Source organism: Elephas maximus, chromosome 9, assembly GCF_024166365.1.
Source record: "Elephas maximus indicus isolate mEleMax1 chromosome 9, mEleMax1 primary haplotype, whole genome shotgun sequence".
NCBI lineage: Eukaryota > Metazoa > Chordata > Mammalia > Proboscidea > Elephantidae > Elephas > Elephas maximus.
Window position 1 is genome coordinate 75510364 of NC_064827.1, and position 27660 is coordinate 75538023.

At 55.5% G+C, this 27660-nt stretch overlaps 1 protein-coding gene across 4 annotated transcripts; it reads right to left on the minus strand.

Moving 5' to 3' along the window:
* Window positions 1–655: 655 nt before the first annotated feature.
* Window positions 656–27660, minus strand: NR5A1 (nuclear receptor subfamily 5 group A member 1). 4 transcript variants are annotated; one of them, XM_049896257.1, is made up of 7 exons: window positions 27455–27660; window positions 23264–23376; window positions 22957–23098; window positions 20647–21272; window positions 13425–13544; window positions 11357–11504; window positions 657–2414 (listed from the first exon to the last, which is right to left on the minus strand). In XM_049896257.1, the coding sequence occupies exons 2-7, from the start codon at window positions 23363–23365 to the stop codon at window positions 2167–2169; spliced, it is 1386 nt and encodes a 461-aa protein (XP_049752214.1). In that variant the 5' UTR covers window positions 23366–23376; window positions 27455–27660; the 3' UTR covers window positions 657–2166. The 4 variants fall into 4 exon arrangements, with proteins under 4 accessions (XP_049752215.1, XP_049752214.1, XP_049752213.1 ...); XM_049896256.1 differs by having other exon boundaries at window positions 658–2414; window positions 23264–23380; XM_049896259.1 differs by having other exon boundaries at window positions 2301–2414; window positions 13358–13544; window positions 23264–23380.

A 27660-nucleotide genomic window follows, 5' to 3' on the forward strand; every position in this document is an offset into this window, starting at 1 on the left:
TGAAAATGTTCCTTCACCTTACTGAAGCGAAGAAGTCAGCTGTGCTCACTGCTGCCACCAAGCGTTGGGAGAGGTAGAGGTGGAAACAAGGGAATTAGTGAGGGTGATGGGAATAGGCCAGGCTGTGGGGGAGGCAGAAGTGGGGTCAGTGGGTGGCCACTGAATGGACAGAGGAAAGGGCTAGTGCTCTGGAGTCAAGTGGACCCAGGTTTTGAATCTGCTCTCCCAAATCACATGCTGTGTGGCCCTTGGGATGTGTCTTCCCATTCTAGATTATTACCCCTACCACACAGGGCAGCTGTAGGGACAGTGAGATGAAGGATGGCACACAGTTGGTGCTCAATAAATAACGGCTCCCTTTGGCCCAGGATGGGCACTGAGCTGGCATGGCCAGGGTAGAACTGAGACTGAGGTCCCAGAAAGCCGAAACATCTTCCAGACCTCCAGGGTGTGGCAGGGTCCCAGGATGAGGTAGGGTCCAAGCCCCACTCTCCCAACCCTGCCAGCAGCAGCTAGTGTCCCCTCACCCTGGCCCCCACAACCCCTCCTGCCCCCAAACTGTGACCCAAAGGTGTCTGAGTTTCACTTCGCAGTTGGAATACTGCCCCTCCCTGGACCACTCCACACCCACCCAGAAGGTTCTGCTTTGGCCCCAGAGTGTAAACAGGCAAAGGTAGCTGGAAACTAATTGCTGAATTTATTCCAAGGCTGCAGGCGCTGGGGAGATTCTTAAGGACACTTCTCGCTTCAGGACTATGAGTCTCCGGCCTTGGCGGGGGCACACATCTGGGGGGCAGGGGTGGGGACTAAGACGGGAGTGGAGGGCAGGGGTCAGGGATGCCCAGTCTCCCCAACTGGGCAGGCTTAGCACAAGCTGCAGCGGCAACATGAGGCAGGACAGACGGTGGGTGCCCAGTCTGACATCCGAGGCCTCTCCCTAGTGCTTGGCCCTGGAGAGTGTCTTTCAGGGTCTACAGCAGAAGGCCACCAAGCTGAGGCCCAGGTTCAAGGGTATGCAGCAGGGGGCCCAGTGGGACAGCAGCCAGTGAGGGGCTCATCAGCATTGTCCCTGATCTAGAGCTACACCCTTGCCCAAGTTTGCCCATCTGAGGCCCCCCATCCCAAAGCATCCTAGTGTTTGCTTAGTGGGGAAAGTGACAAGCAACAGCTCTTCTCTGGACTAGGGTGGGGCCTCAGAAATAATGACCCAGCACCACCACAGGGTAGTTGGTATGAGGGTATCTGGGGTGAAACCATGGGTCGTACTTAGTGCTAATCCCCAAATCCCAGCCTCCATCCTCAAATCTGTCTCCTGCCCCACACCACACACACCTTTCGAGGAGCGTATAAGATTAAAAAACAAACAAAAAAACTAAAGCAACAAACTTCTTGACTACAGCTTTGCAGATAACACCAGCCTGGCCTGGCCAACTGGGGTGGGGTGGTACGTGAGGGGAGATAGGATGTTGATTGTGCCAGACTTCTCTGGTAGGAGAAGGATAGAAAGACAATTGTAGCAAAATTATTTTCAGGTGATGTGTCAAAGTTCTCCCCCTACAGAAGTCAGATAGAGCGGAAGTGCTAGGGAGGGGGTCTTTTTGTCCTAACCAGTCTCCCAGTGTCCTCTGAGGCCCAAAAGCCTCTGCCCAGTTTAGCAAAATCAGTTATCCCTAGTTTATAAAACAGAGGGCTTCCCTCCTGGTCTCTATAAGGGAGTTCTGGGGACCCTCTCTTCTTCCCCATTTGATGTTCAATCGACTTCTGCCTGCCTGCCTCTGCTTCCAGGAGAGGGGGAAGGGATGACCTCTGACCCAAGGGACATTGAGGCCCACCAGGGAATCCCAAACCTCCTCTCTGGACCTGAGTTCCAGTCTCCAGGACAGACAACTGGGAGCAGGGGGATGGAGGGAGTGGTTAGCAGCTGCCTCCTTGGGGCACTCTGAGTAGTAGGCAAGTGCCACTGGCTAGTGGGGGTCATCCCCACCTCAACCAGGCCCTGCTCATCCTCACCCACCTTCCCAAACACACAGCTTCAGAGAGTTCAGGGGCAGGGACCTACGGGGTGGGGCTCCTGGGTTGGCATAATAAAATAAACCATCTGGGACGGCCAAAGGGGTGACTTTGGCCCCTCCCCTGGCCCCAGTCCCTGCCCCAGCTGGCCCAGGCTCAAGTCTGCTTAGCTTGCAGCATCTCAATGAGCAGATTGTTGCGAGGCATCTCATTGCCCAGGTGCTTGTGGTACAGGTATTCTTTGGCCTGCATGCTAAGTGCCCGCACCTCCACCAGGCACAGCAGCAGCTGCTGGAACTTGTCCCCGCAGTGCGGGTAGTGGCACAGGGTATAATCGAGCAGGGCAGCGTTGGCCTTCTCCTGAGCATCCTTCACCAGGCTGTGGTTATTCAGGAACTTCACATCTGCAAAGGGAGGAGCTCTGTCACCATCCTGTCACTATCACCATCAGGGTTGGGCCAACACTGTCTCTGGCATCACCAACATCCCCACGGTCATCAAATGCATGGACACTACCACCATCAACAATGCAACCACAATTTCCCCATCACCACTGTATCACCATCACCTTGTCATCACCATAGTTGATGAATACCGCCACCATTACCAATCACCAATACTGACATCTCTGTGTTTTTCACAAACATGGCCACTGTCACCATCAACTAGACCACAGTTATCTGTGTCACCATCATTATTACCACTGTCATCATCACAATGGTCACCATGAACACCACCATCAATCAACAACACCAACAGCAACCCTACCAAGTATATCCTTGGACCTGTTACTTAACCACTCGATTTCCTCATCAGTAAATTGGGGTGACAATTGTGGCTACTTCACAAGATTGTCATTAGGATTTAGGGAGTTGATACATGGAAAGTGCTTAGAAGAATAGTGTCTGACACACAATAAGGCTCAAAATGTTGGTCGTTATTATTACTCTTACTATCAACACCATTGCTGCCATAACCAACACCATCCCCATATCCATGGTCAAAACCATCCTGTTGTCATCATCCCTGTGGTCATCACCATCAGCATCAACCTGCCACAGTCATCACCGTCCCTCCCATGAGTACCATCTCCAGCAGGGACACATCATCAGCACTGCACCATCAGCCTCATTACCACCATGCACTGTGGGTGGAAGGACCCCACCTCACACCTGTAAGGCATGTGGACTGGTGGCCCCCTTTGGAGAGCTACAGGCACTCCTTTGGTCTACCCTATGACCAGTGAAGAGGCTCCATATCAACAAAGTGAATAGACAACCTACAGAATAAGAAAAAACATTTGAGAACTATATATCTGATAAGGATTTAATATAAAAAATAAAGAACTCAACAACAAGACAAACAACCCAATCAAAAAATGGGCAAAGGACTTGAATAGGCATCTCACAAAGAAAGACAAACAGTCAATAAGCACATGAAAAGATGCTCGATGTCATTGGACATTAGGGAAATGCAAATCAAACTCACAGTAAGGTATCACTTTACCCCCACTAGGATGGCTATTATCAGAAAAATGGAAATAAGTGTTGGCAGGTTGTGGAGAAATTGGAACTCTCATCCATCGTTGGTGGAATTGTAAAATGGTGCAGCCACTGTGGAAAACATTTTGACAGTTCTTCAAAAAGCTAAACATAGAATCACCAAATGAGCCAGAAATTCTACTCCTAGATATAAACCCAAAAGACTTGAAAGCAGGGACTCAAATACGTGTACACTAATGTTCAATGCAGCATCGTTCACAATAGCCAAAAGGTGGAAACAACCTAAATGTCCATCAACAGATGAATGAATAAACGCAATGTCGTACGTACATACAAGGAAATATTACTCAGCCATAAAGGGAAATGAAGCTCTCAGACATGCTATGACATGGAGGAATCTTGAAAACATTTATGCTGAGTGGGATAAGTGAGACACAAAAAGACAAATATTGTATGATTCCACTTATATGAAATATCCAGAATAGGGAAAGGCATAGAGACCACAAGTTTATGAACAGGGCGGGTGGGAGGGGGAAATGGGGAGCTCTTGCTAACGGGCACTGAGTTTCTGTGAAGGGTGATGAAAAATTTGGAAACGGACTGTGGTGAATGTAATTAATGTCACTGAATTGTACACATAAAGTGGTTGAAATGGCAAATGTTTTGTTATATATATTTTATCACAATAATTTTTAAAAAAGAGATAACCACCCTAAGCAAAAGAAAAAAAACAAAAGAGGCCCCAGTACCCAAGGAAATTCTCTCCTGGGGCCACGGGAAGACAAGAGCAAGGATGTTCACTGCAGCAGCATTTATGGTGGTGGGGAGGTGGCCTTGATGATCACTGGGGGCTGCACCCTATGGTGTCTAAGCAATATGCCAAAGAAACGGAGTAGGTATGACACAGAACAAATGGGCGGATCTTTCAAAGCATGGAGAAAAAAAGGAAAGAAATGGAAAAAATTAAAGATACTAAATGAGATTTATAAGGCAAAGCCACTTATATAAATAAAAAATGCTCGTGCGCAAACCATGCACCTTATGTAAGCGCAGGGACAAACAGGAAGATCCACATTAACGTGAAGGAGTGGTTACTGATAGGAGGGAGAGGCAGGAGATTGGCTCTGTGTGGACCAAAAATCATTTGTGTCATGAACGGAGGAGTGTCACTAATTTATCCCCTGCACCCGCGGTCCAGTGAAGGGACAAAAAAGAAATTATCTCTGGAGTGAGACAGGCCTGGGTTCAAATCCCAGCTCCACCATTTAGGAGCAGTGGCCCTATGGATGAGTCCCTGCCCCACCCTGGCTCAAAAGGCCTTCCTTGTCATGAAAGGGTCAGTGTCCACCTTGAAGAAAGGGGTGGGAATCACGGACAGCTTGGATAATGGGGGCCTGCACCATGCCTGGCACCCAAGGGTGCCCAAGGAGAGTGGGTTTGTTGTCACTCAAGTCCTTGTCAGCCTGCAGGCCTCTTTCAGCTCCTGGGCAGCATGTCCAGCTGGTGCTCTGCCTGGGGCTCAGGGTCAGCAGGAGTTGAACAACACAATGGGTCCCCAATCTCCATGTCCTAGCCTAGCCTTGCCTGGGATATGGCATTCAGTGGCTCAGAAAATGGTGATCCATCTGTGTCCCTTCTGCCCCCACCACCCTCAGCCCTGCTTTTGCAGGGGAGTCCAGAACCCAGCATGTGCAGCCCTTGGCCCCTCTAATCTCTCTTAACACCCACTGCGCCAGGAGGGCTCGATGCTCTTAGCAACCCTGATCCCCAGCCGCCCCCAGTACGCCTGCCTAGGCCAGCGTTGTCCAAGGTTGGATTTGAGGAAACCCGAGCTGGGTCGAGGGCTTATGGCAGGATTGAGCCTGAGCCTCCACCCCCAGCCCCTTCATTCTCCCTTCAGTAGGCACCCAGGGTCATTTCTTCCTCATCCCACCAGGACTGCCATTAGCCAAGAATACATCATTGTGCCAATTAGAAAGAGTCCTTCTTGTCCACAGAGACACAGCTTGGCAAGGGGCATGCAGGCTGGATTTTAGCCCCTACTCATCCCCTGACTAGGTGCCCTTGTGCAATGAACAACCTGCCCAACTGTATGCAGCAGTCCTGCCCCCTAGCCTGGCCTATTCCAGACACACTCAAAAGGTCAAGGGAAATCCTCCCACTAGCTAGCTTTCTGGGGGCAAGGAGTGCCTCCTGGCCCTATCCTTATCCCAACATCTTTCCATCCCAATCCTGTCCCATCTGCCATCCTGTTATTCATCCCTCACCTTCTCTGGGACTGTGCAATTCTCCTGATATTCACAATATGAGGCTGGGGGCGCAGAGAGGGGTAAGGACCAGCTCAAGGCCACACGCCAGTCCAGGAGCCCAGAGGCAACAGCTGGGTGAGGGGGTAGGGAGGACAGGCTGGGGTGCTGGAGTAGGGGCCAGGCTGGGCAGGCCTGGGGAGAACCAGGGCCTTGGCTTGACCAGGATTTACTGTCCTCAGCAGCACTGAGCCAGGGACAACAGGGTCAAGGAGACACAGGAAAGTAGGTGCAGAACAAAGCAGGTTTCAAGGATGGGCCCCGTCTCCTACAGCTCTATGGATCCTTCAGCTCCTGGCAGGCTAGAGACCCCCACGGCCCCCATGAGGTAGGCTACGGGGCTAGGACCAAGAGCACAGTGTGTAACTGAGCCCCAGTCGCCACAGTACAGACTATGGACCCAATTTCCTGGCCACCAATCAGGCACCTTGCACCCAGCTCAGTGAAGCCCCACAGACATCCGGAGAGACAGGGAAGGGCATCCCATTTTACAAGTGCAGGTCCCAAGCTCAGAGAGTTAGGGTGGTGTCTGGGACACACACTAGATGCCAGGGCCTGGATTCAAACCCTGATCTCACTGACTCCGAAGTCTAGCCCTCACCTGTAGGGAAATAGGAGCTGGGTAGCCCCTGCCAGGGCAACTAGATGGAACTTGGACACTGGCTTCTGGGCAAATGGACACGATAACTTCACGTACCTTCCAATTTAGGAGTCTCTTCTAAGCCCGCCCCGACCCCCAAATCCTGGAGTCCTAGGTTTCCCCAGAGAGGCTACTCTGGACTCCAGCCTCAACCTCCTCCTCACTTGAGACCTTGGACAATTCGGATCCCTTCTCTGAGCCTCCAAGCCACCGTCCCAGAGACACTATGACCTCTACTTTAGGCCTGGGAGCAGGGACCAAACAAACCTGGAGCTCCCCTCCTCCACACAGTGTGTCAGACGTTCAAGTCCCAGCTCCACCACCAGCTGGGTGACTTTGCACAAGTCACCTTCCCTCTCAGCCTGTTTTTGGTCATCTGCAAAGTGGGGGCAAATGAATTACCTCACACAGGGAAGCCAGGAACTGGAGATAATCTGTGTGCCTGGCTCCGGTCCCTGAGCCACTCTCAGGTTGGAGACAGGAGTGAAAGATGGAGACAAGCCTGCATGCACCAGCCTGCTTGGCTCCCAGCAATCCTGGAGGTGGGAGGGGGCTGGGAGATGGCACCCCCCCCCACCACCTTGGAGAGCATCCTGCTAGCTCTGTGGAGCTGGGGGCCCCCAGGTTCTCAGAAAAGCCCCCTTTTCACGGTTTAATTGAATATTTGAATAATCCTTTCATTCCAGCGAGGCATAAAGAATGTTGTCCCAATAGCAGTGACTCAGGCAGGCGCCCCCGCGCACAATGGCCCCTCGAGTGGGGCTGCTATTCAGGCCGCCTTTTGTTGGCGCGGAGCAGTGGGTAAATTGCAAACGCTTAAGGGAATGCTGCTGCCGCCGCCTCAATGGAAATCAGGAAATCGAATGTTAGGTCAATCCATTAAGCTTCGATTAAGTCCTCGGCAGAACAATGCCGGCCTGGCCCATCTTCATAAACACCGTAATTGCCAGGAGAGAGGCACTAATTTTAATTAAACCTCCTTACCTGCCTCTGCGCCTGCCCGAGACTGCTATTTAGACGCCAAATGGCACCTTTATGCGGAGGCAGGCGAGAAGGAGGCACTGAGAGAGCTGGGGGGAAGCAGGATGGGGTGGGGGGGAGTTATCCCATGAATCCAGGCTGCCCAGACCAGGGAGGTGCTGCCTGAGAGTGACACCCAGCGTGCCGGCTGGAAGTCTACAGGCAAATGCCGGCCCCTCTCCAGGCCCAGTTTTCATTGAGGTCCCAGCTCTGGTGGTCTGAGTGGAATCCTGAGAGGGACCCACCTTCCAGATTCTGCACAGACCTTGCCTGTATTTGTCCACTTCATCCCAGCCCCAAGTCTAGCCTCCTGCACAGCTCCCAGCTGCCCACTTGCCATCCTTTTCCCAAGCTGCAGTTGGAGGGACCTTGCTAAAATGCAAATCCGATCATGTTACTCCCACTTTAAAGTCCTTCCCCAGAGAAGGTTCAAGCTACTTGGCCTGGCATTCAGGGCTCTGCACAGCTCAGCCCTCTGCCCACCTCTCAATCCCTTCCACAACCCCTACAGCCAAAGAGAACTTTCAGGATTCCCCATCCCTTTCCCCATGCCTTCAGTCTGGAATGCCCTTACTGCTGCTTGCCTGCCTTTTTTCACCCAGAAAATTCCTACTTATACTCCAAGGCTCAGCCCAGAGGCTCCTCCTCCAAGACGCCTTCCCAGGCGGAATTGGTTTCTCCTCTCCTCTCTGGCCCAACCCTGACCACACTGGACTATTCAGACTCCTTTCCCAACCTGGAACCCACCAACCAAAGCATCTGGGGTCCACCTGGCCCCCCTTTACTACTCTCCCATGAGCTAAGCAGGTCCAGATCCTATGATTGCTAGGCTCCCCTGGCAGCCCACCTCACTAGAGTTCTGGCCAGCTGGGCTAGGGGTTTCTCCATCCACCTCAGAAAAACCATCGCCCCTGCCCCAAAGATAAGGTACCATGCCAACTTCACTGTGTGAGGTTCAGATGGCAAGTATGAGCCAGGGCGTCATGGAGATACACAGCACTGGAAGACAAGAGACTGTGACCTCTTTCGTTCATTCATTAACATGTTCATTTGCTCATTTACTTAATATTGATGATTACAATAAAACAAAACTAATGCACATTTACAAGGGGCCAGGCCACGTACTAAGCACTTTTGGGAATTCTCTCATTAAATCCTCATAGCAACCCCATGAGGTAAGGACTATTATGATGGCCATTTTACAGATGACTGCTCAGAGAGGGGAATGACTTGCTCAAGTGCACATAGCCAGAGAGAGAGCCCAGATGTAGAACCCAGGGTGTCCATCCCTCGCCCCCATTCCTAACCACTGCTCCACCCTGCCACGTGTATGCACACACACACACACACTCTCCTCTCTCTCTCACTTCCCTATCCCACCCCTCTAGCCCATTCCAACCAACCACTGTGCTCATTTCCTGGTCTCTCAGGCCTCAGTGGCCTCATCTGGAAAACAGGATAAAGGCTGATCCCTCAGCATGAGAAAAACGGGGCTCAACTTTGTTGCCTTCCTTACACCCCATGGAAGGCAGAGTCCTGGGTTTATCACCAGACAGAGGGCCAGAGCTATGCTGGGCCTAGTAGGCCTGAGCGCCTGGGGCCTTGGTGGGAAGAGAGACTGTGGCTGTAGGGCATGTGTCACAGGCCCCTGGGATCTGGGAAGCCAAGGCATTGTCCCTGTTCTGCAGGAGGCACCCAAGGATAGCTTGAACCCTGGCCAAGAAAACGGGTGGCTGGAAGCCCACCCTCCACCTGACCCTCCATAGGACCCTCAGTCAGGTTAGGAACTATCACCTCACAAACCACCCAGACCCCCACAGATTGCCCACTGCAATGCTGTGTGCCTCCAAGCCCTGCCTACTCCTCCAAATCCCTCAGGTCCCTAAATTTCCCCACTCTCCAACCATGCAAAAATTGTTTACGCATCGTGACACATGAAAAACCATAAGGATGTAAATTAAAGTTAGTGGTCTGCACATGCAAGCACATACACACAGGCAGAAACAAAGATACAGACGCAAAAACACAGTAACGAACACTCAGTAAACTCCTGGGGTCTCCATACCTACAACCACGCACATCAGTGGCTTTCTGTTTCCTGAGCCCGGCTACTCTCAAAGACAAGGTTGGGAGGGGGTACTGGCTAGTGGCAGAGGTGGGAAGGGACTTCTCCCAGCTGAAGCCAGCCTGGCCTGCACCCTGAGGCTCCCACGAGGGCTTCAGTCTTCAGCTCCTAACTGGCTGCCCAAGATCCCCACCCCCACCACCATGGTTGTCTCCTGCCAACGTCCACAGAACAGCTGGTGTCCAAAGAGGACTCCTAACACAGCCTTTCAGATAAACGTCCAGGACTTTCTGTTGGAGTCAGGAGATCCAGCCCACTACACTCAGTCACTTGGCCATTGAGATGCCCTCAACCCCACCTGAGTACTGGGCTTCCGCCATCAATACTTCATGGATCGTTCCCCCTCCCAGTTTCCTTCTTCCTTCCATCTCTCCCGTTCCTCCCATTTCTCTCACTCTCAGGCAGGCACACCCTTACCAGCCTGGCTATGATGCCATCTACCACAAAGCTGCCATCTCAATGCTGTCTCCTCCCCAGGTGACAAGGCACTCAGGCTGCTCTGTTCCAACCTTCCATCTCATCTGCACCTCTGCTAAAAGATTTATCCACCCAGCAAACTCCTCCTCATTTTCCAAGACCCTACTCAGATATTCCTCTCCCAGGAAGCCTTCCAGGCTGAGCCCTTGCTCTTCACCTGGGTTGCCCCACCCATGCCCATCCTTTGTCCCAGCCCTGGCTGCACAGGGCTGGAGGTGTCTTCTGGAAACAAGAAATACCTCTATGTCCACAGCATCACTGGGCAGAGAGCGGGTACCGGAGATCGCTTGCTGGGTGAAGGAGGACAGAACAGGGCTGGCCGGATAGGAGCCCAGAGGGAGGGTGAAGTCAGGCTGGGCTGCAGTCAAGAGGGCAATGGGAAGGAGCTGCCAGATATTTAGGGGCTGGGGAGACCTGGGGGCTGTGCTTGCCCTCTGTGCCTTCCCTAATTTATTTTCCTCCTTAGCACTTATCACCATCTTCCAGGCTACATAGTCTTCTAATCTTTTATTTCACTAATTATTTATGTATTTTATTACTCATATTTATGCTTTTTGTCTCTCTTCCCATGAAAACATCAGCTCCAGGAAGGCAGGGATCTTTGGGTCTTTTTTGTTCACTGCTGTATCCCCAGTGCCTTGCACAGTGCAGATGCTCAGCAAAGGTTTGTAGGATGGGTGGGTGGTGGGTGGATGGGTAGATGGATGGGTGGGTGGGTGGGTGGATGGGTGGATGGGTGGGTGGTTGGAGGGATGGGTGGGTGGTTGGAGGGATGGATGGGTGGGTGGGTGGATGGAAAAAGAGATTTGAATTCCAAAGAGCTCAGAGTAAGACTGTGGGCCCCCCCTTAGAGCAGAGAATTAGGAATAATGGGGGCCCCTGGGTGGGAGCCGGGGAGGAGAAACTCCTGAAATTGAGTGGCATAGGTACTTTTCTAGGGCTTTCAGTAAGGAATTTACCAGATTCTCAGATGGGGTCCTTGTCCATAAAGGGCAAGCCCACTGCCTTCAGCCTTATCCTGGCTCTCTGAACTTCTGAAGTGAGAAGCTGAGGCCCACAGAGAGAGCAGTCCCATTTTAAGAGCCAGATCCCCTCACACCCTTATTCGTTGAGGGAGGGAGTCCTTGTCCCCACTGAGGCCCCTGGGGCATGTCACCATCTTAGCCACTCTGGCCACACCCTTGATGAGGCTCTGCCCCAGCCACCTCTCAATGCTCCACCCACCCCTCCCCCTCACCCACCCTCCCATCCCGAGGCTTCACTTTAGCCCACTCACCGAGGCTGAAGAGGATGAGGAACTTGAGGCAGACAAACTCCTGGCGGTCCAGCTGTAGCGCGTGCAGCTGCAGTACAAGCTCCTGCGCCCGCAACACCAGGCTGTGCAGCAGGGAGCCTGCCTGGGCAGCCACTGTGGTCAGCTCCACCTGGGCAGTCAAAGGGCATGGGTCAGGAGGCAGCAGGTGGGAGGCTCAAGTCAATGAGCACAGGGCTGGACGTTCTAATCAGGGATGTAGGTGAGAAGGCATGAGTCAGGGGGTGTGGGTCAGATGGGCTGGGGTCAGGGAGCGTGTGCCTAGCCCTGGGACTGAGCCTGATGTGGGGCAACATCATGGCACCGTCTCCTCAGGGCCCACTCTCCCAGTCCCACAAATATTCAGGGCCCACGCTTCACAGCTCTCCTCAGACTGCTTGGCCCAGGGCTGCAGCCTCCATGGCTCCTGTTGAGGGCACCCACGGTCTGCCTGCCATCTGCCCCTTCTCGCCACGCCAGTGGAGCAGACACTGGGCAGGTGGGTGGCAGGAGAACTGAAGGGTCCTTCACACACAAAGAGCTGCCGCTGGGCCCAATGATACAAACGGCTTTTGTGCGGCCGCCTGCAGTGAGTACCACGTCATGCTGGGTGTTGGGGAGGGGGGCAAGCTGGCCTAGATACACGCGGACCTGTCCACATGACTACCCAGGGCCCCACACACTCACACGTGGACACTTGGAGTAGAGGATGTGTTCACACCTCAGCTCACATTCACACACACACATGCACACACATGCACACATATGCAGGGTAGTGCACCCACTTCAAGAGGTGAACACAGAGACAGATAGACAGACACATACACACCCTTGCATGGTCACATTCACAGAGTAACAGACACATTCACAAGGAGACAGACACACAGACTCACCCCAAGTAAAGACATTCACAGGGTGATAGACACACATTCATATAAGTGTTCACACTTACATGGTGACAGGCAGATACAAACACCCACACACCCATGTGCAAGGACATATCTGCACAATAAAATACAGGCAAACACATGCACTGGACATTCCCATGGCCACAGAGACATCAACCAGCACGTCAACACAGCCAAACGCAATAACATACACTGCACATGCTCCCCCCATTTGCACTTACATGTGGCCCCAAAGTCACATTCTTTGCACTGGCGTTCCCCATCCCCCACCCCCCAATGGCCTGAGCCTCTAAGGGTGAAAACCGAGGATGAGGAGAGACTGGGGTGAGCTAGTGGGGAGGGCCCAGAGCCTCAGTCTCATCCTCCTCCCAACTATCAAGCCCACTCTTCCTCCTGTATCTCCACCCCAGGAGTGAGACCCCCCCCACCAGCTAGATCCTAGGTTCCAACCTTCCTCCTCCTCCTCCTCCTCCCTCCCTCTCTTTCCCCTATACCTCCTCTCCCCAGGTGGGGGGGTCTTCCTCCTTGAATGTGTCCCCCCAGATCCCCAGCACCCTGAATGTTGTGTAACTTCCCCCACTTCTCCCTGTCTCCCATCTTGCCCCTCAACATACTTTCTCAAATACAACCCGGCCGTGTTCCGCACCACTTAAAACTCTCCCGTGGCTCCCCAGTGCCCAGGATTTAGGACCTTTGAGCCTACCTAGCCTTTACCAACCCTCCAGGCTTATCTCTCACCTCAACCCACCCCATGCAGTGCTCAGCCCCTCAACCCACATACCAGCTGTCCCTCTCTGAGTTCCCTCCCTGAGCCCTTGCCCATGCTGTCCCCTTGCCTGCGATGGAGGTGGAGACTTTCCCTACCTGACCAACCCCTGTTCATTCTTTCAAATTCCTACACCATGTCACCTCCTCCAAGAGCCTCCCCTGAGCCTCTTGGCGCCCCTACAACATGGCTCTTCTGAGGCCAGGGCCACAGCTGGCTCTTCCCAAGTCCCCAGTGCTCAGCACAGGGCTGGTCACGAGGAAGTCAGGTCATGAGCTTAGGGAAGGGCCAGGCTTGAAGAGGCCTAGAGACCTCTTCTGGGCCCAGAATTCTGGAAGTGTTCTGTGAGGAGCAGGGCGGGGCACAGCAGGGTGGTCACCTCCTGCCCGGTGACCAGCAGGATGCTGCCCTCTTTGCCATGTTGGATCTGGCGGTAGATGTGGTCGAAGACCAGCAGCTCGCTCCAGCAGTTCTGCAGCAGTGTCATCTGGTCGGCCACCTAGAAGTAAGAGGCATGCGGGCATCCCACTGGGGACCTACCCCCACCCCTCCTCCTCCCAACTCTCAGTTCAGAGGCCCAACTGGCTCTGTGCCCTTGGGCAGGCTACCTAACTTCTCTGTCCCCAGTATTCTCAGCTGCCAACTTTATAAAGGTGTGGCAGGGGTCGAGCAAAACAATGAGCGAGGGCCCAACACAGGGGCTCCAGACGCAGATGGGCCTTGCCCCAGGCCCCAGCTCTGCCTCTTAAAAGTTGTATGACCTTAAGCAAGTTCTCTAACCTTTCTGTGCCTCAGTTTTCTCATCTGTAAAGTGGGCAAAGTACTTAGACAATGGTCTTGCATGTACTAAGCACTCAAATGGTAACAAAGTGCAGGGGAGTGGTTTGTGAAAGATTGCTTCAAATGTGAGGAAGAGCATCATTCAAACTACCAGTGTGCCCATTTAGCCCACGGTCACACCCCGGAAGCCTCAACCATTCAAAACGGAGCCATGAAGAAGAAGCAGAGGGCTTCTGCTGGGAAGAAAGGAGGACCTCCCTGAGGTCAGGCCCACGGAGTGAGCAGGTGGACAGCAATGGTGTGCCATCTGAGCAGGAACAGAACAACGGCAAGGGGTGGACTCTGTTAGCCGCAGCCAGGGCACTTGGGGCAGGGTAGAGACTGCCCTGTGCAGTGTCCTTCAACTCTGGGGGAATCATCCAGCACAGGAAGGGTGGACGCTTGTGACAATAACAAGCAGGACCCAAATCTTTGGAACATCAGAGCCAGAGAGCCCTCAGGGATCCCCTGGCCATGGCTGGCCCTCCCAGTCCACAACTCTCCACAGTAACAAATACTGAGGCTCTGGGTGTTCAGAACTGAACTGGGCGCTGTGGGTGATCCAAGGGAGACACAATACAGACTCCAGTCCCTCCTAGAATCCCCAGCTCATCAGCTACCCATCTCCCCTACAGATACTTCCTGAGCATCTTCCTGGGCCATGCACTATAGCAACGGCAACTCATGATGGCTAATGGTTGTTGCTCTACAACCCTATAAGGTTGGTACAGTTGTTAACCCCTTTCTAAGTAGACAGGAAACTGAGCACAGAGAGAACATGCAACTTGCCCAAGGTCACACAGCCCTATCTGGCTCTTAACCACCAGGCCACGGAAGAAGAGTCGCCCTTGCCATCCAGGAGTTTAGAGTCTCTTACACTCCTGTCATCTCCTTTATGAAGCCCTCCCCGATCCCTCCTCCTTCCTTAGTGCCCTCACTACCCTCTGGACATAGAAGCCAAAACATATAATGGCACTGAATCACGCCTCTGTCTCCCCCAGTACCTGTGGGGTCTGGGAAGGCAGGAGCTGCACACAACTCATCTCTAGGCCCTGAGAGGAAGGGCCAGGGAGAAGTTGATGGACAAATTATAATCACCAAGCCATGTGGGGACAGCACAGAGGAGCCACCTGCAACCTGGAGCCCCACGGAGTCGAGGCAGCTCCTGGCCTGAGGGCAACTGGCCCAGGTCTAAAAACTGGCTCTCTCTTGTGTAGAGCAGAAGCGCCCCACCTCTCTGTGCCCACTCCCCTCCTGGGGGGCTCCCTGGGGCTGTCCTCAGGCAGGTAGAGGAAGAGAAAAGGCAAAGTGGACAAAGAGAACAGTGAGTGGACAGATACGTAGACAGGCTTCCCCTAGCATCCCTGCCCACCCCTGCCCCAGCCCACATGGTGGAAGAATAGGAGGGAGGGTCTGTCTTTGTCCCTCTCTGAGCCACCAGCCTCCTGTCCTCCCTTCCTCACCTCATCTCTGTGTCACAAGCGCACACCTCTCCCTTGCTCTCCCTCTCCCAGCAGAAAGTTCTTCCTAGAGCCCCGTTAAGTCAGAGCAGAAAACTGAGGCATGCGGACCTCTAGGCTCAGCCACAATTAGCCCTGGGTGAGAAGCGTCGGTAGAGATTGAGAACTAGGGTGGGGTGAATCACAAAGACACCTCTCCTTAACTCTCTTTGGGAAGGGGACAGCGAGTGGACAGTCTCCAGGGAGCCGTTGGCAGGAACCCCACCACCACAGTTCCCAAGGAGGGAGGCAGGCCTGTGAGCACCCAGTACTAGGCACAGCTCACAGCACTCTCAGGGACTCGTCATCCCTCCCCTGTGAGGCACCGGAGTTCTGCCCATACTACAGATAAGGAAACTGAGGCTCATCTGCCCATACTACAGATAAGGAAACATAAGGGAAGCTGGGCTCTCCTCAGATGCCCCCTACCAGGCCTGTCCCCTGGGGGGTCTGGGAACTGCTTGAGACCCAGGTAGGAGATCCCTGCTCAGATCGAGAAAAACTCAGACCCACCTCGACTGACTCAGATATACTGGGCAGTGTTCTGACCCCCTACCCATTGTGGGCCCTTGAGAGCAGACACCCTTGGGCCTAGATGGAAGAAACAAGAAGGTGGGGAGGTAGAAGAGCAAAAGATAAGTGTGGAGGATTAGGAGAGAAGCAGCCCGAGCTTCAGGCAAAAAGCAGAAGGGGTCACAGTGACCCGGCTGGCCAAGCCCTGGTAGCAGTCTCTGTACCCAGACCTCAGACCCTGTGAGTGGGGCAGCCCTGCTCTGTATGGCTGATAGGGGTGCCAGTGGCAAAGAGCTGCAATATGGTGGCAAAAGCTTCCGCATCCAATAGCCCTGTGTTCAACTCCCAACTCTGCCATGTGCCGTCCTCTGCCACAATTTTCTGTTCTGAGAAATGGGAAAAATAATTCCTCCCCCTTTTGGCTGGACCAAATTTATGAACACATGTTGTTAGTCACAGAAGGTTCTGTGGACCCACTATCGGCTCCCTGGGGATGTGGCCCCAGCCCCGGCTCCCATTTGTTCCCCTGGCCAACCAATTTTCTCTGCCAGACTCTGCCCTTGCTTCTCTGCCTGGATAGACAGACAGACCACAAAGACACTAAACTCCAAAATACCACCTCATGGATTAGCACACACACATATACACACGTGCGCGCGCACACACACACACACACACACACACACTTCTCTTTTCATTTAAAAAGAAAAACAGAGGGCTGCAGCCGCCAGCCCCTCTCTGGGAGAAAGCAGGTGGCTAAGAGGCTCACTTAACCAAAGGGGGCTGGTTTCCACCTCAGAAGGTTTCTCCTGAAGCTAAAGTTCCTCCTCTACCCTCAGGCCTCCCTGTCACCCCAGAAACAAGGACATTTGCAGTCCCAGCTCGGGGGGTTCCTTGCCAGCCCTTCCTGTCCTCCCGGCCTCCCAGCTGCCCACCCCTCCTGCTGGCCCGCCACAAATCTTCCTGGAGCCTTGACACTTTGCAGCCTGCCTGGAAGACAGGGTATTTATGGGTGCCGAGCTGACCTCCCTCCCAGGAGGGCCCCCTCCGGAGCCCCCTGGGGTCTGATGGGTCTGGCGGCGGAAGGCTCTGTAATTCTCCTGCGGCTGACACGCCACAGGCTGACCACGGCACTCTCCCAGCCAAGTGGTCAGCGGGTCGGCGTTTGTCAGCACAGGACTGACAGAGTTACTGCCACTTAAATGAAACCATATATCTGGGCAGTTAAATCTGTTGCCAATCAGGGCCTAGGAGCTACTCGTCTAGGGTGAAATGTCAAGATGGGTCATTAGGCACTCTTGGCCCTCTCCTCCCCCTCCCTGATTCCTATCTTCCATCCACCCAACCTGTCCTTCATGGTAACTGTCCAGGGACGCTTACTGCCTGGGCTCTGGCCACTGCCCCCACTAAGCAGCAGATAGAGGTGGGTTTCTGCTATCTTGCAGGTAAGAATTTGCTTTATAAGCCCAGGGCAAGGTGTGGCCCCAGCTTCTCTCAGAACTATAGTGTGCTCAGGGGAGCATGGATAACCAAAAATAAATCAATAAAATGTTGCTGTCGAGTTGATTCTTACTCACATTGACCCTGTGTGTTACAGAATAGAACTGCCCCACAGGGTTTTCTGAGCTGTAATCTTTAAGGCAGCAGATCGCCTTTTGGTTGGTAGTCGAGCACAAACAGGTTGCGCCACCCAGGGGTCTTACCACCTGCAAGTATAGATTAAATTGCGTAGCAGCAGAGGGGAGCAGTCGGGAAGGGTGTTGCTGCTACCGTTGCTCCAACACTGACTTTGTGCCAGGCCCTGTACTAAATTCTTTTCCTGTCCTAACTTCCCAAACACTTACATCAACCCTGCAAGGTATATATTATTTAAACACCTTCCATTTTATAGATGAGGAAACTGAGGCCCAAAGGAGTAAAGTTACTTGCCCAAAGCCACACATCTGGGAAGTGGCAGAGCCGGAACTTGAACCCAGGTTTTTCTGATTCTGGATTTTGTTATTAATTTCTGTGCCATTGTCAGATCTACCATGCTATGATTGCGTGAGATGAAAAAATAGACACAGAGGGACAGCCATCTAACTGGGAAATAGAGTCGAGGAGCAAAAGCCCAAGAAGGCATCCAGAGCCCAGGCTCAGATACATCCTGGCTCCCAGCAACCCTGGCAGCTCAGGTAAGACCCAAGGACTTCCCCCAGAGCAGCCAGGCGTCATCAGCATCAGAGAGGACCTCTATGAGAGCTCAAGCCCTACCCCAGGATGTGGGGCCCCATCACCCACTGCCAAAGGACCCATTCCCGTTCTAAGTTCTGCCTTCTGACCCTGCTAACCTCTCTAGCCCTGCCTCACAGAACCATGTGAAACTCCCTGCACACATGATGTTTCCACACTCCTGGACCTCTCTGGGAGAAAGCAGGTGGCTAAAAGGCTCACTTAACCAAAGGGGGCTGGTTTCCACCTCAGAAGGTTTCTTCGGGACCTTAGCCTCTACTATTCCCACTGCCTAGAATGTCTGTGAAAGGCACAGATCAAAGAACACACCCTGGCTTCCTCAGATACAGCCATATGCTCTCTGGCTAGGGTTCCTCTGCCCCTTTCCATCGCTCTCAGAGACCTGGACACTTTGCATTGGCATTATCTATGTACATCTTCCTCCTCTTCTAGCCTGGCAGCTTGCTGAGCTCAATTCATTTCAAGATTCCCAGTGCCTGGCCCAAGGCCTGCCCTATTCTCAGAGCCCTCTTTTGTCTGCAATGATGTGTCCTGCCTGGAGGTGGAGGAACGAATGGTCGGTCAAAGGGGACAGCAGAGTCATTCAGCACCCTTTCCATTTTTCTGCCTCCCCACCTCTGGCTTTGCAAACAAACACTAGCCTGGAGTCCACTGGACTAGTGGGAAAGAGTTTCCACTTGGCCCAGGCTGACAACAGTCCAGCTAAGGGCTGGGCTGGTACGTATCTGCAAGGCTTCTTTACAGAAGGTGGTGACCATGGCTCATGTTCCTAGGCTCAATTCAGAGACTCTGGGAAGGGGAAGCAGGAAGGTTTGGACCACAGAAAATCCAGAAGCAGGAAAAAACACTCAGCAAAGCTGGGACAAAGGCCCTTCCCATCCTGCGTGAAAAACCCCAGGAGACAAGGATGGCGGTCAGAGGAAGTGCCCTGCCCGTGGATCCAGGGTTCTGGAAGTCCAGGAATGCTTCACTCCTCCTTCTCTCTACACAGGGGTTCATGGGAAGTCTGACGGGGAAGCCAGTTACCCACTCAAGGGTCCTGGATTCCTCACTCTCCACCAGGGCCTCCAGCCATGAGTGGAAGACAGATGGGAATGCTCAAGGCCCTCATCCATGAGGTCTGCCTGGAGTGGGGGCAGTGGTGAAATGGAGAAAACCCACTCCATGATAGATACATGGCACATCCCCAGGCCTCAGGCATGACAGGCCCTCCGTAGTAGAAGCAGGAGCCATTGCCACCAATTCTTGACTCCCAGAACTATCAGGTCTCCAGCCCTATGATGCCCCCAGGGCTCACAGTGCCCAAGCCCTACCTAACCCACCCCCAGGCCCAGCCTGGACAGGCAGTGCCCCCAGCCCGTCTGGCCACAAGCCCTGGAGGAAGCCCAAGCCCAGTGGCGTCAGCACTGACAGTGCTGCTCAAGGCTGCAGTGGCCCTAGCAGAGAGGGCAGTGGGTCCCGCTGTTTACATCCACCTCCAGAACAGCCCAGGGGGGTTGGCCTGGGAAAGGCAAACACCGATAGGCCTGGGCCAAAGAGTGCCTGTGCCCAAGCCAGGGAGAAATGGGCCTTGGCTGGGGTTGGGGGGCCTTTGGGGTTGGCAGAACACCCTGATCGTAGGAAGCCAGGGCGTTAGAGGGGCAGATTCCAGGCATCAGGCCCTTGTAGGCAGGATGACTGGGAAGTTCTTCCCTATGTCTGGCCTCAGTTTCTCCTGCTGTTGTCCTGCTTTCTTTAGCTTCAGGTACCTAGTCCCAGGGGAGAGAAGGCCCTGCAGTAGGAGAAGGCTATCTCATCCAAGATCAGAGGCAGATCATGCAACATCCCATCTACCCACCCACCTAGCTCTTCTCCTACACACACACACACACACACACACACACACACGTACACGTGGGACCTACCATCATGCACTGGAGATGCAGGGACAGTAAGGTCTTTCACCTTAGCTGGGAAGGAGAAGGGCCTGCAGGCACCCCTAACTCTGAGACACTAAGACCCACATCTACAACATTTGAGGCTGATGGAGACTAATGGTCTCCTTGAGTGGGACAAGAGGATAGGCTCAACCCCCTTTCTGACATAAGGCTGGGGCAACCAGAGACAGTCTCCCAAGGACTTGGCTAGTCCTTTGGAGCAGTCCAGGGTCTAAGAGAGAGATAAATAAATACCTACAGAGATGGAGGCTGGGGGAGAAACAGAGATAGAAGGGGCTGGAAAACACAGAGAAGCAGAGACTGCATGTCGAGAGAGAGAATGGAGAAAGATGGAGGCAGGGAAAAAAAAAAGCAGATGCTGTGAGAGATAGAGTCTCCAGAAAGAGAGGAGAAGGAGGGAGGTGTGAGTGGGGAGCAAGGAGGAAGGCAGCAGAAGGTGGGGAAAATAGTCCAGAAATGCTTCTCTCAGTCCCCAGACAATGCCTGAAGCCAATCAGGCAAGATGGCCCCATCGCAAGGGAAGGCCAAGGCTGAGGCTCAGGCAGCCAAAGGGACATCCCAGATCCAGCGGCCAGCCAGGCAGGAGGAGAAGGGGACTCACCTCCAGCTCCTTGAAGACCATGCACCTGCGTGCCCAGTCCACGATGGAGATGAAAGTCTGGTCAGCCATCCTACACAGGAGGCCAAAGGGCGCAGGCTGGTCGGGGCGGCCTTTGGCCGGCTCCTGCAGGCAACCTACGATGCGTGCCCGCACCTGGTCCTCATCCGGCTCCAGCTGCAGCAGTTGCAGAATGAGCTCGGGCACGCCGGGCCCTCCAGAGAAAGGCTCGGGGTAGCCGTAGGGCGGTCCAGGCTGCGGGGGGCTGGCGTAGGGCTCTGGGTATTCAGACTTGATGGTGCGGCCAGGGAAAGCAGGATAGAGGTAGCCGGCCAGAGGCCCATGGGTGCTGGGCGCAGCCATGGGCAACGCTGGGGCTCCAAAGTCACCCAGTGGCCCAGCAGGTGGGCCAGAGGGCAGGCCCTTGGGCTCAGGTGCATGCAAGGCAGGGGGCAGCATATAGTCCTGTGGGGGAGGGGGTGGTGGGGGGACTCCCATCGGGGTGCCTGTCTCCAGCTTGAAGCCATTAGCCCGAATCTGTGCCTTCTTCTGCTGCTTAAGGGCTCTGTCCCGCTTGTACATGGGCCCAAACTTGTTCCGGCCTCCCCGCATGCGGTCAGCACGCACAGCTGTGGATAGGGGCAGAGAGTCAGGCTCAACCTCTCCAAGCAACCCTCCACACTGCCCCACTCCCCTACTCAATACCTTTACATGGCTCCCACTGGCCCTGGGTGAAATCAGTCTTCTTAGCCTGGCATTCAAGGCCCTGCCCACCTCTCCAGGTTATCCCTCATTCATAGTTGCTCGTTGACAGATGGCCTGACTGTTGAAACCCTGGTGCAAAATGACTTAGACTTCCCCCACTGGCTTGGAGTTTGAAGCTGAGGTTAGGGCTGGCTCGGGCTCTGTGCTCAGGGAGGAGGGGACCTCTCTTGTCGACCAGATGTTCCTCCTGCTAGCCAAGAATGTGTCACCAGCTGGACACAACAGGTGTGTCTCTGCAGCTGTATCAAGGCCCCAGCCCCTGCTCAGATAGGGCCCCACCCTGGGCTCTGGGAGAAGGAAGAGAGCAGGAGGCAAAGGATAGGCACTCAGCAAGAGATGGTGGCCTGAGGACTAGCCAATCTGCCTGCCACCAGCATGAGCAAGCCCTGCTCTGTGCTCTCTGGCTGCTCTAGGGGGTTTCTGCTGTCCACACCAACCAGCTCTCGTGGCCCTCCACCACCTGGAGTTGGGGATGTGGCCTCCAGGGACAGGACAGGGTATCCCCCTCCCACCCAGGAGTCCCTATAGGTGCCAGGATACGTGGTATGCAGCTCTTAGATCCACTTGGGGCCTTCTAAACTGTTAAAAAACTTTGGCTAACAGCTGCCTGCTCGGCGCATAGCCCGGCTGGGGCCAGCAGGGTGGAAGCCTACAACTGTTCACCCTCCAAGAGTCTTTCCTGATGACATCCTTCCTCCCCTCTGGACTGGGAGCTGGAGGGTGGGGGCAGGGAGGCAAGATTGGACCTGGGCCTTCGGGGGGCAATTGTTCCCCACTCCCCAGGGCCTGGCTAAGAACAGGGTGGGAAAGAATCTCACCCACTCTGAAGAAACGAACTGAGTTGAACGATTTGGATGGATGCATGAATGGACAGAATGAGGGGCGGGCTGGATGAGGGAGGGCTGGACAGTGATGGTGGACAGACGATAGCATAAAGACTGATCGTAATAATAGCTCACCTGCTGAGCATTTACTAAGGGCTTTTTATACATTCTCCCAGTCCTCACACTAACTCAAGGAGGACGGCACTACTAAGTCATTTTTTAGAGAGGGAATCTGTAGCCCAGAGAGGTCAAGGAACTTGTCCAATATCACCCAATCTGTAAATGTTAGCATTGGGATTTGATCCCTGGTAAAGATGTTGAAAGCCTTGGTTCTGGCTGGTGCTGAGGTTGTGTTTGTGTATGTGTGGGTGGGGAGTGGAACTCCAGGCAGGAGGAGGGCAGACTCAGGGCTCAGCTCCACAGCCTGTGATGGGGTCCCTTTTAGGTACTAGGGAAAGGGTCATTTTCCTGGGGTTCACTTCCAGATATTTCTCAACCCAGGCTGGGTCTGAAGGTATCCCCTCTCTTGACCCCACTCCCTCCCAGCACCAGCCCCACACCACAGAGATGGGGCCAAGACATCACTTGAAGGGCCAATCGCCCAGCCCTAGAACCTTCGAGAAGGCCAATGGTGCCCTTCCTGCACCACCTCTCCTACCCAATCCCCCACGCACCCATCCCCCAGCGTCAGAGGTTAGGGGTCGAAGACCCGCAGCACGCGCACCTTCCAGGCGCATCCCCACCGTCAGGCACTTCTGGAAGCGGCAGAAGGGACAGCGCTTCCGCTGCGTCTTGTCGATCTTGCAGCTCTGGCTCTCCGTGCACGTGTAATGCTTGTTGTTCTGCACTGTGCGCTTGAAGAAGCCCTAGGGGAGAGAGAAATCAGCGCGGAAGGGGGGCGGGCTCTGCCTCCCCGCCTCCCCGCACCCCGACCTCCCTCTCTGCATCTCCCAGCAGGGACCTGCACCCGGTTCCGCCCGCCTGTGGTCTTCCACGCCGTACCCCTCCCAGCCTCCCGCTCACCAGCTCACCTTGCAGCTCTCGCACGTGAGCAGTCCGTAGTGGTATCCGGACACCTTGTCCCCACACACGGGGCACAGCTCGTCCAGGTCCTCGTCGTACGAATAGTCCATGCCCGCGGCGTCTGCCTGAGAAGGGGGGAAAGGAGTCACCGCGACCTGACCGCAATTCACAGCGGTGCCGACCCGGGTCCTGCGTGTCCGTCCCGCAGCACCAGGGCCTAGCTCCCCCGCAGCGCCCTCCTCAAGGGCCTGTTCCGTTGCCCCCATGACAGCGCCCTGGTCAAGGCCGCCTGTTGTGGGCCACCCGTTAGGGGGCACTGGAGCAGCCCCCCCATTAGGATATGCCCGGTGCAGCCCCCATCCTGGGCCTTTACAGACCCGGTCCCCGCGCTCCACTCCACGCACTCCCGTCCCCACCCAGGCCTGGGGCCGCCCCCGCTGCACCCGATCCTGGACACTCGGATTCGATTCGCTTTGACCCGGATTCGTTTGTCTGAGAACAAAACCCAGATTCTGAGAAAAAGAGATTGGCTTGGCCGCAGGGGTCACGCCAATGAACCTGAGCGGAGTGGGGCTCAGGGCCCGAATATTCTGGGGGCCCAACAGAGACGAGGGAGACAGAGACTGGGAGAAACAGAAATGAGCAGAAACGAGAGCGAGAGACACCGACCGACGCGGGTCAACGGTGAGAGAACCCCGGGGAGAAAGAGACAACGAAAATCGAGAGAGACAGAGACACATTGATGCCCAGTCAGAGACACTGAGAGGCAGAGAAAACCTAGGGGAGAGAGAGGTTGAGAGAGAACGAAAAAGAGAGAGGCAGGATCAGAGACAAGAAGAGACAGAGAAAGGCTGGGGGAGGGAGAGGCAGAGAGAGAACTAAAAAGAGAGAGGCGGGATCAGAGACACTGAGAGACAGAGAAAACCTGGGTGGGGGGGGAGAAAGCGAGCAAAAAAGAGAAAGGCAGGATCAGAGACACCGAGAGACAGAGGCCCAAAGAGAAATCCCGGGAGAGACAGACGCAGAATCAGAGACACAATGATAGACAAGAGACAGAGACACAGAGAGATGAGGACAACCTGGGAGTGACCAAGGCAGACAGAGAGTGACAGAGACACTGAGAGAAACCTGGAGAAACGGAGGTGCCCAGCAAAAGGGTCGGGGACAGGGAGACGCACGGAAAACGAGCCGGACCCGGGGCCCTGCAGAGTCGGGCACCGAGTGGGCCCGAGCCGAGAGAGGCGGAAAACGACGGCGCCCGGGACAGAGAGCCCGAGAGCACTGTCGCCGGGACCCCTGGGCTGGGAGAGACAAAGCCCGCGGCAGCGACGGCAACGGGAGACGCAGCCCGCGCCCCGGAGACCGAGACGTCGGGCGGAGAGATGGTGAGGAGGGCGGAGCGGAGACCGCGGGCGCCGAGCGGGGAGCCACGGAGACCTCGGGCGGAGACCCCGCGGGCTCCGGAAGGCCGAGCCCGAGGCAGAGGAGCAACCTCGGGCGGAGAGTCGAAGTCCGGACGAGGGAAGGGTGCAGAACCCGGGCGGGGACGCGAGACGGGGCCGACGGCTGCCGCGGCCCGCGCAGCGCCCACCTGGCGGCTCCTGGGAGCAGCAGCGCCCCGCGTCCCGCCCGCGTGGAGCCCCGCACCTCCCGGCCGCGCCGCCGCTGGCGATGAGCCGCACCCGGGCGCAGCGCCGCCCGCCCGCGATGACGGCCGCTCGGGCCGGGGGCGGGGAAGCCGGGGCGCGGGGCCGCGGCGCTCCCCACCCCCCGCCTCCTCGCCACCCCCACCCCCGCGCCACCAGGGCCGAACCAAGGCGCACCTGGGACCCGGGCCCCTCCGCAGCCTATGCTTGCTGCGCGAAGCCTCCGCACGGGGCCGGGGACCCGCCACTCTATATCTCGGTGTGCGTTATCCGGGGGTGGAGGCCCGCCCCGGCCCGGCCGGCGCCCTCATCCTCATCCTCAGCTTCCCAGTCCCAGCCCATCCCCGAGCCCACGCGCGGCCAGGAGGTGGCAGAATCCAGGCGACAGGGGATCCGGGCAGGTGCCTCGCGCCGGGGAGCCTTGGGCCACCCGCCTGCGGTGGGAGGAAGCGGGCCCCTGTTTGCATGTTCAGCTTAGTTGTGGCGAGGGTCACGCTCGGGGCTCTCTGGTCGTTGTGCAGCATGGATGTGGGCGAGGACGAGCGTGGGGGAAACGGTGGCTAAGGCAGGGGTTCAAGGCTGGAAACCAGAGTCTCGCCCTGGCCCAGCCCCATTATTTCATTCGAGCCTTAAGCAAAAACCTCCCTCCTTTCTGGTCCTCAATTTCCTCATCTGTGAAATGGGAATGTTGACTGTTCTTCCGTAAGGGTGGTCGTGCTGATGAACCCGAGTGGTGTTAGCAAAGCACACTCGGGGCATGGAGGAAGCGCCCAACAACGCGTTCAGCTGGGAGAGCTGGGGCAAGCCCTTTCTCCTCCATGCGCCTCAGCTCGCTCATTGGGAATAGTGGTGATCCCACTCTGCAAGTCTTCCAGGGTCTCTTGAGGGCCGGAAGCCACACGGGGAGCGGGCGCATTGGGAAGACAGAGCCTGGCGCGGAAGAAACCCCGTCCCCACTTCCTCCGGCTCTGCGCTCCCAGCCGGGCTAGGGGCGGGGGAAGGGAGCGCCCTGCAGCCTTGGGGACAAAAGGGTCTCTGGGCCAACCCGGCGAAGCAGTTGGGAACAACCACCGGACCACTCTCATTTTTCAGTGAAGAGGTTGAGACTCTAGATAGGAAGGGGTCCGCTGACATCCTACTCCGGCTTCACCGAGCACCTGGAGTCGGAAAGTGAGGGTTGGTGGTGGTGAGGCCAAGAAGCTGCTTTCTATATGCTGAGAAATGCTGCAATTATGCTGCCGCAGCGACGCATCCAACCTAAACGCCGAGGCCGGTAGGCTCGGACCCTTGGCCACGGCCTGCCCCACCTGAACCCGCGACGCCTCCGACTTCTGCCAGAGCTGGCTCCTTAGTCCTGGGAGCCAAGGCCTAGCGAACCTGCGCAGATCAGCCCTTATCCCGCTCACCCCGCGAAATGAGGGCCAGAATCTGCTGCTGACTTGCTGTGCAAACTCAGGCAGGTCATGTCACCTCTCTGAGCCTCAGTTTCTCCGTCTATAAAATGGAAAAGATGGGCGCAACAGACGGGGCTCTGCGGTTTCCATGAGTCAATGAGCGTAAATCTTGGTGGGGAGCGAGAGAGAGTCGGAGGGAGTTAGTTGCAGGCTCCCACCCACACTCCAAACCCCTAAGAAAAAACATCATTTACAAGAGGGTGGGGGTGGACTACTACTGCCACTGAACAGGCCCCCATGAGGGGAGGGGCCCTCAGAAAATGGAAAACAGGAGAGGTACTACCTCTGTAGGGGAAGGCAGGGGGGCTACTGGGGGAGAGAGCTGGGCTGGGAGGGCACTGGTAGGCTTCCCTAGGTTAGAGCCCACCTGGGGTATCTTGACCCAGGAAGAAGACCCAAGCAGTGTGAGAACAAGTCTGGGCTGGGGGGCCAGTTTGGGTGGAGGGGGAGCTGGGCTAGTTCTTCCCTTCTCCCTCTGCCTCACTCCCTTTTCCTCCAGGTTGGGGCCCTAGGGTTAGCCTTCAAGGCTCCATTGTGCACCGCCCTCCTGCCACAGCTCCAAGTGTCAGAGCAACATGTGGGTGACTGCAGCCCTCTACCCACATGCTCAGGGAAGCAGAGAGAGGACCCTCTCCTTCCCACATACACCTGGCCTAGCCACAGACTGGGACTGACAGATGGACACTATAGACTGAGCCATGGAACACACAGCTCAGAGACATCACAGAGTCACACAGACACATAGGCAGGGAGATCCAGAGCCCGAAGACCGGGGCCCAGAGATCCATGGACGTACTCACAAAGTACTAGACTCAGACCGATACATCCCTGTGGACACTCGGCCATGGATAGACAGTGGAACACCCGCAGACCCCCATAAGGCCTGTCCCCACAGGCCTAGCTCCTCCCATCAGCCGCTCAGGGAAGAAGAGGGCTAACATGGTGGGAGGGCAGGTCTGAGGAGACCCGTGGCCCCTTCTTTGCCCAGGGCAGCAGGCACCAGTCACTCAGCAAAGCAGGCAGTGGCCAGCCCAGGCCGCAGGGAGGCACTGAGGAGAGAGGCTGGCCATTAGAGGCCTGGGCCCAGGCCCTCACTTACGGAGCGGAAGGCGAGCAATTATACCAGATGAGAGTGGACAGTGGACACCGGGGGTCCAGAAGGAGGCTCCAGCGGCCCAGGTGGAGCAGTGGCAGTCGTGGGCACACAGGAACTCCTTCTCGCCACGGCGGACAGCGGGCGGATAGCAGACTGGCCCTGTCCGTTCGTCCTCCTCCTCCTCCCCGCCCTGGGGGGGGGGCCACCGG

Coding starts and splice junctions, on each gene's coding strand:
- NR5A1 (XM_049896257.1), bottom strand. CDS start 23,365: ATGGACTATTCGTACGACGAGGACCTGGACGAGCTGTGCCCCGTGTGT. Junction 13,545..20,646: donor TGGTCTTCAAGGAGCTGGAG/GTGAGTCCCCTT, acceptor TCTTACTTCTAG/GTGGCCGACCAGATGACACT. Junction 2,415..11,356: donor CCTCATCCTCTTCAGCCTCG/GTGAGTGGGCTA, acceptor CTCCCTTTGCAG/ATGTGAAGTTCCTGAATAAC.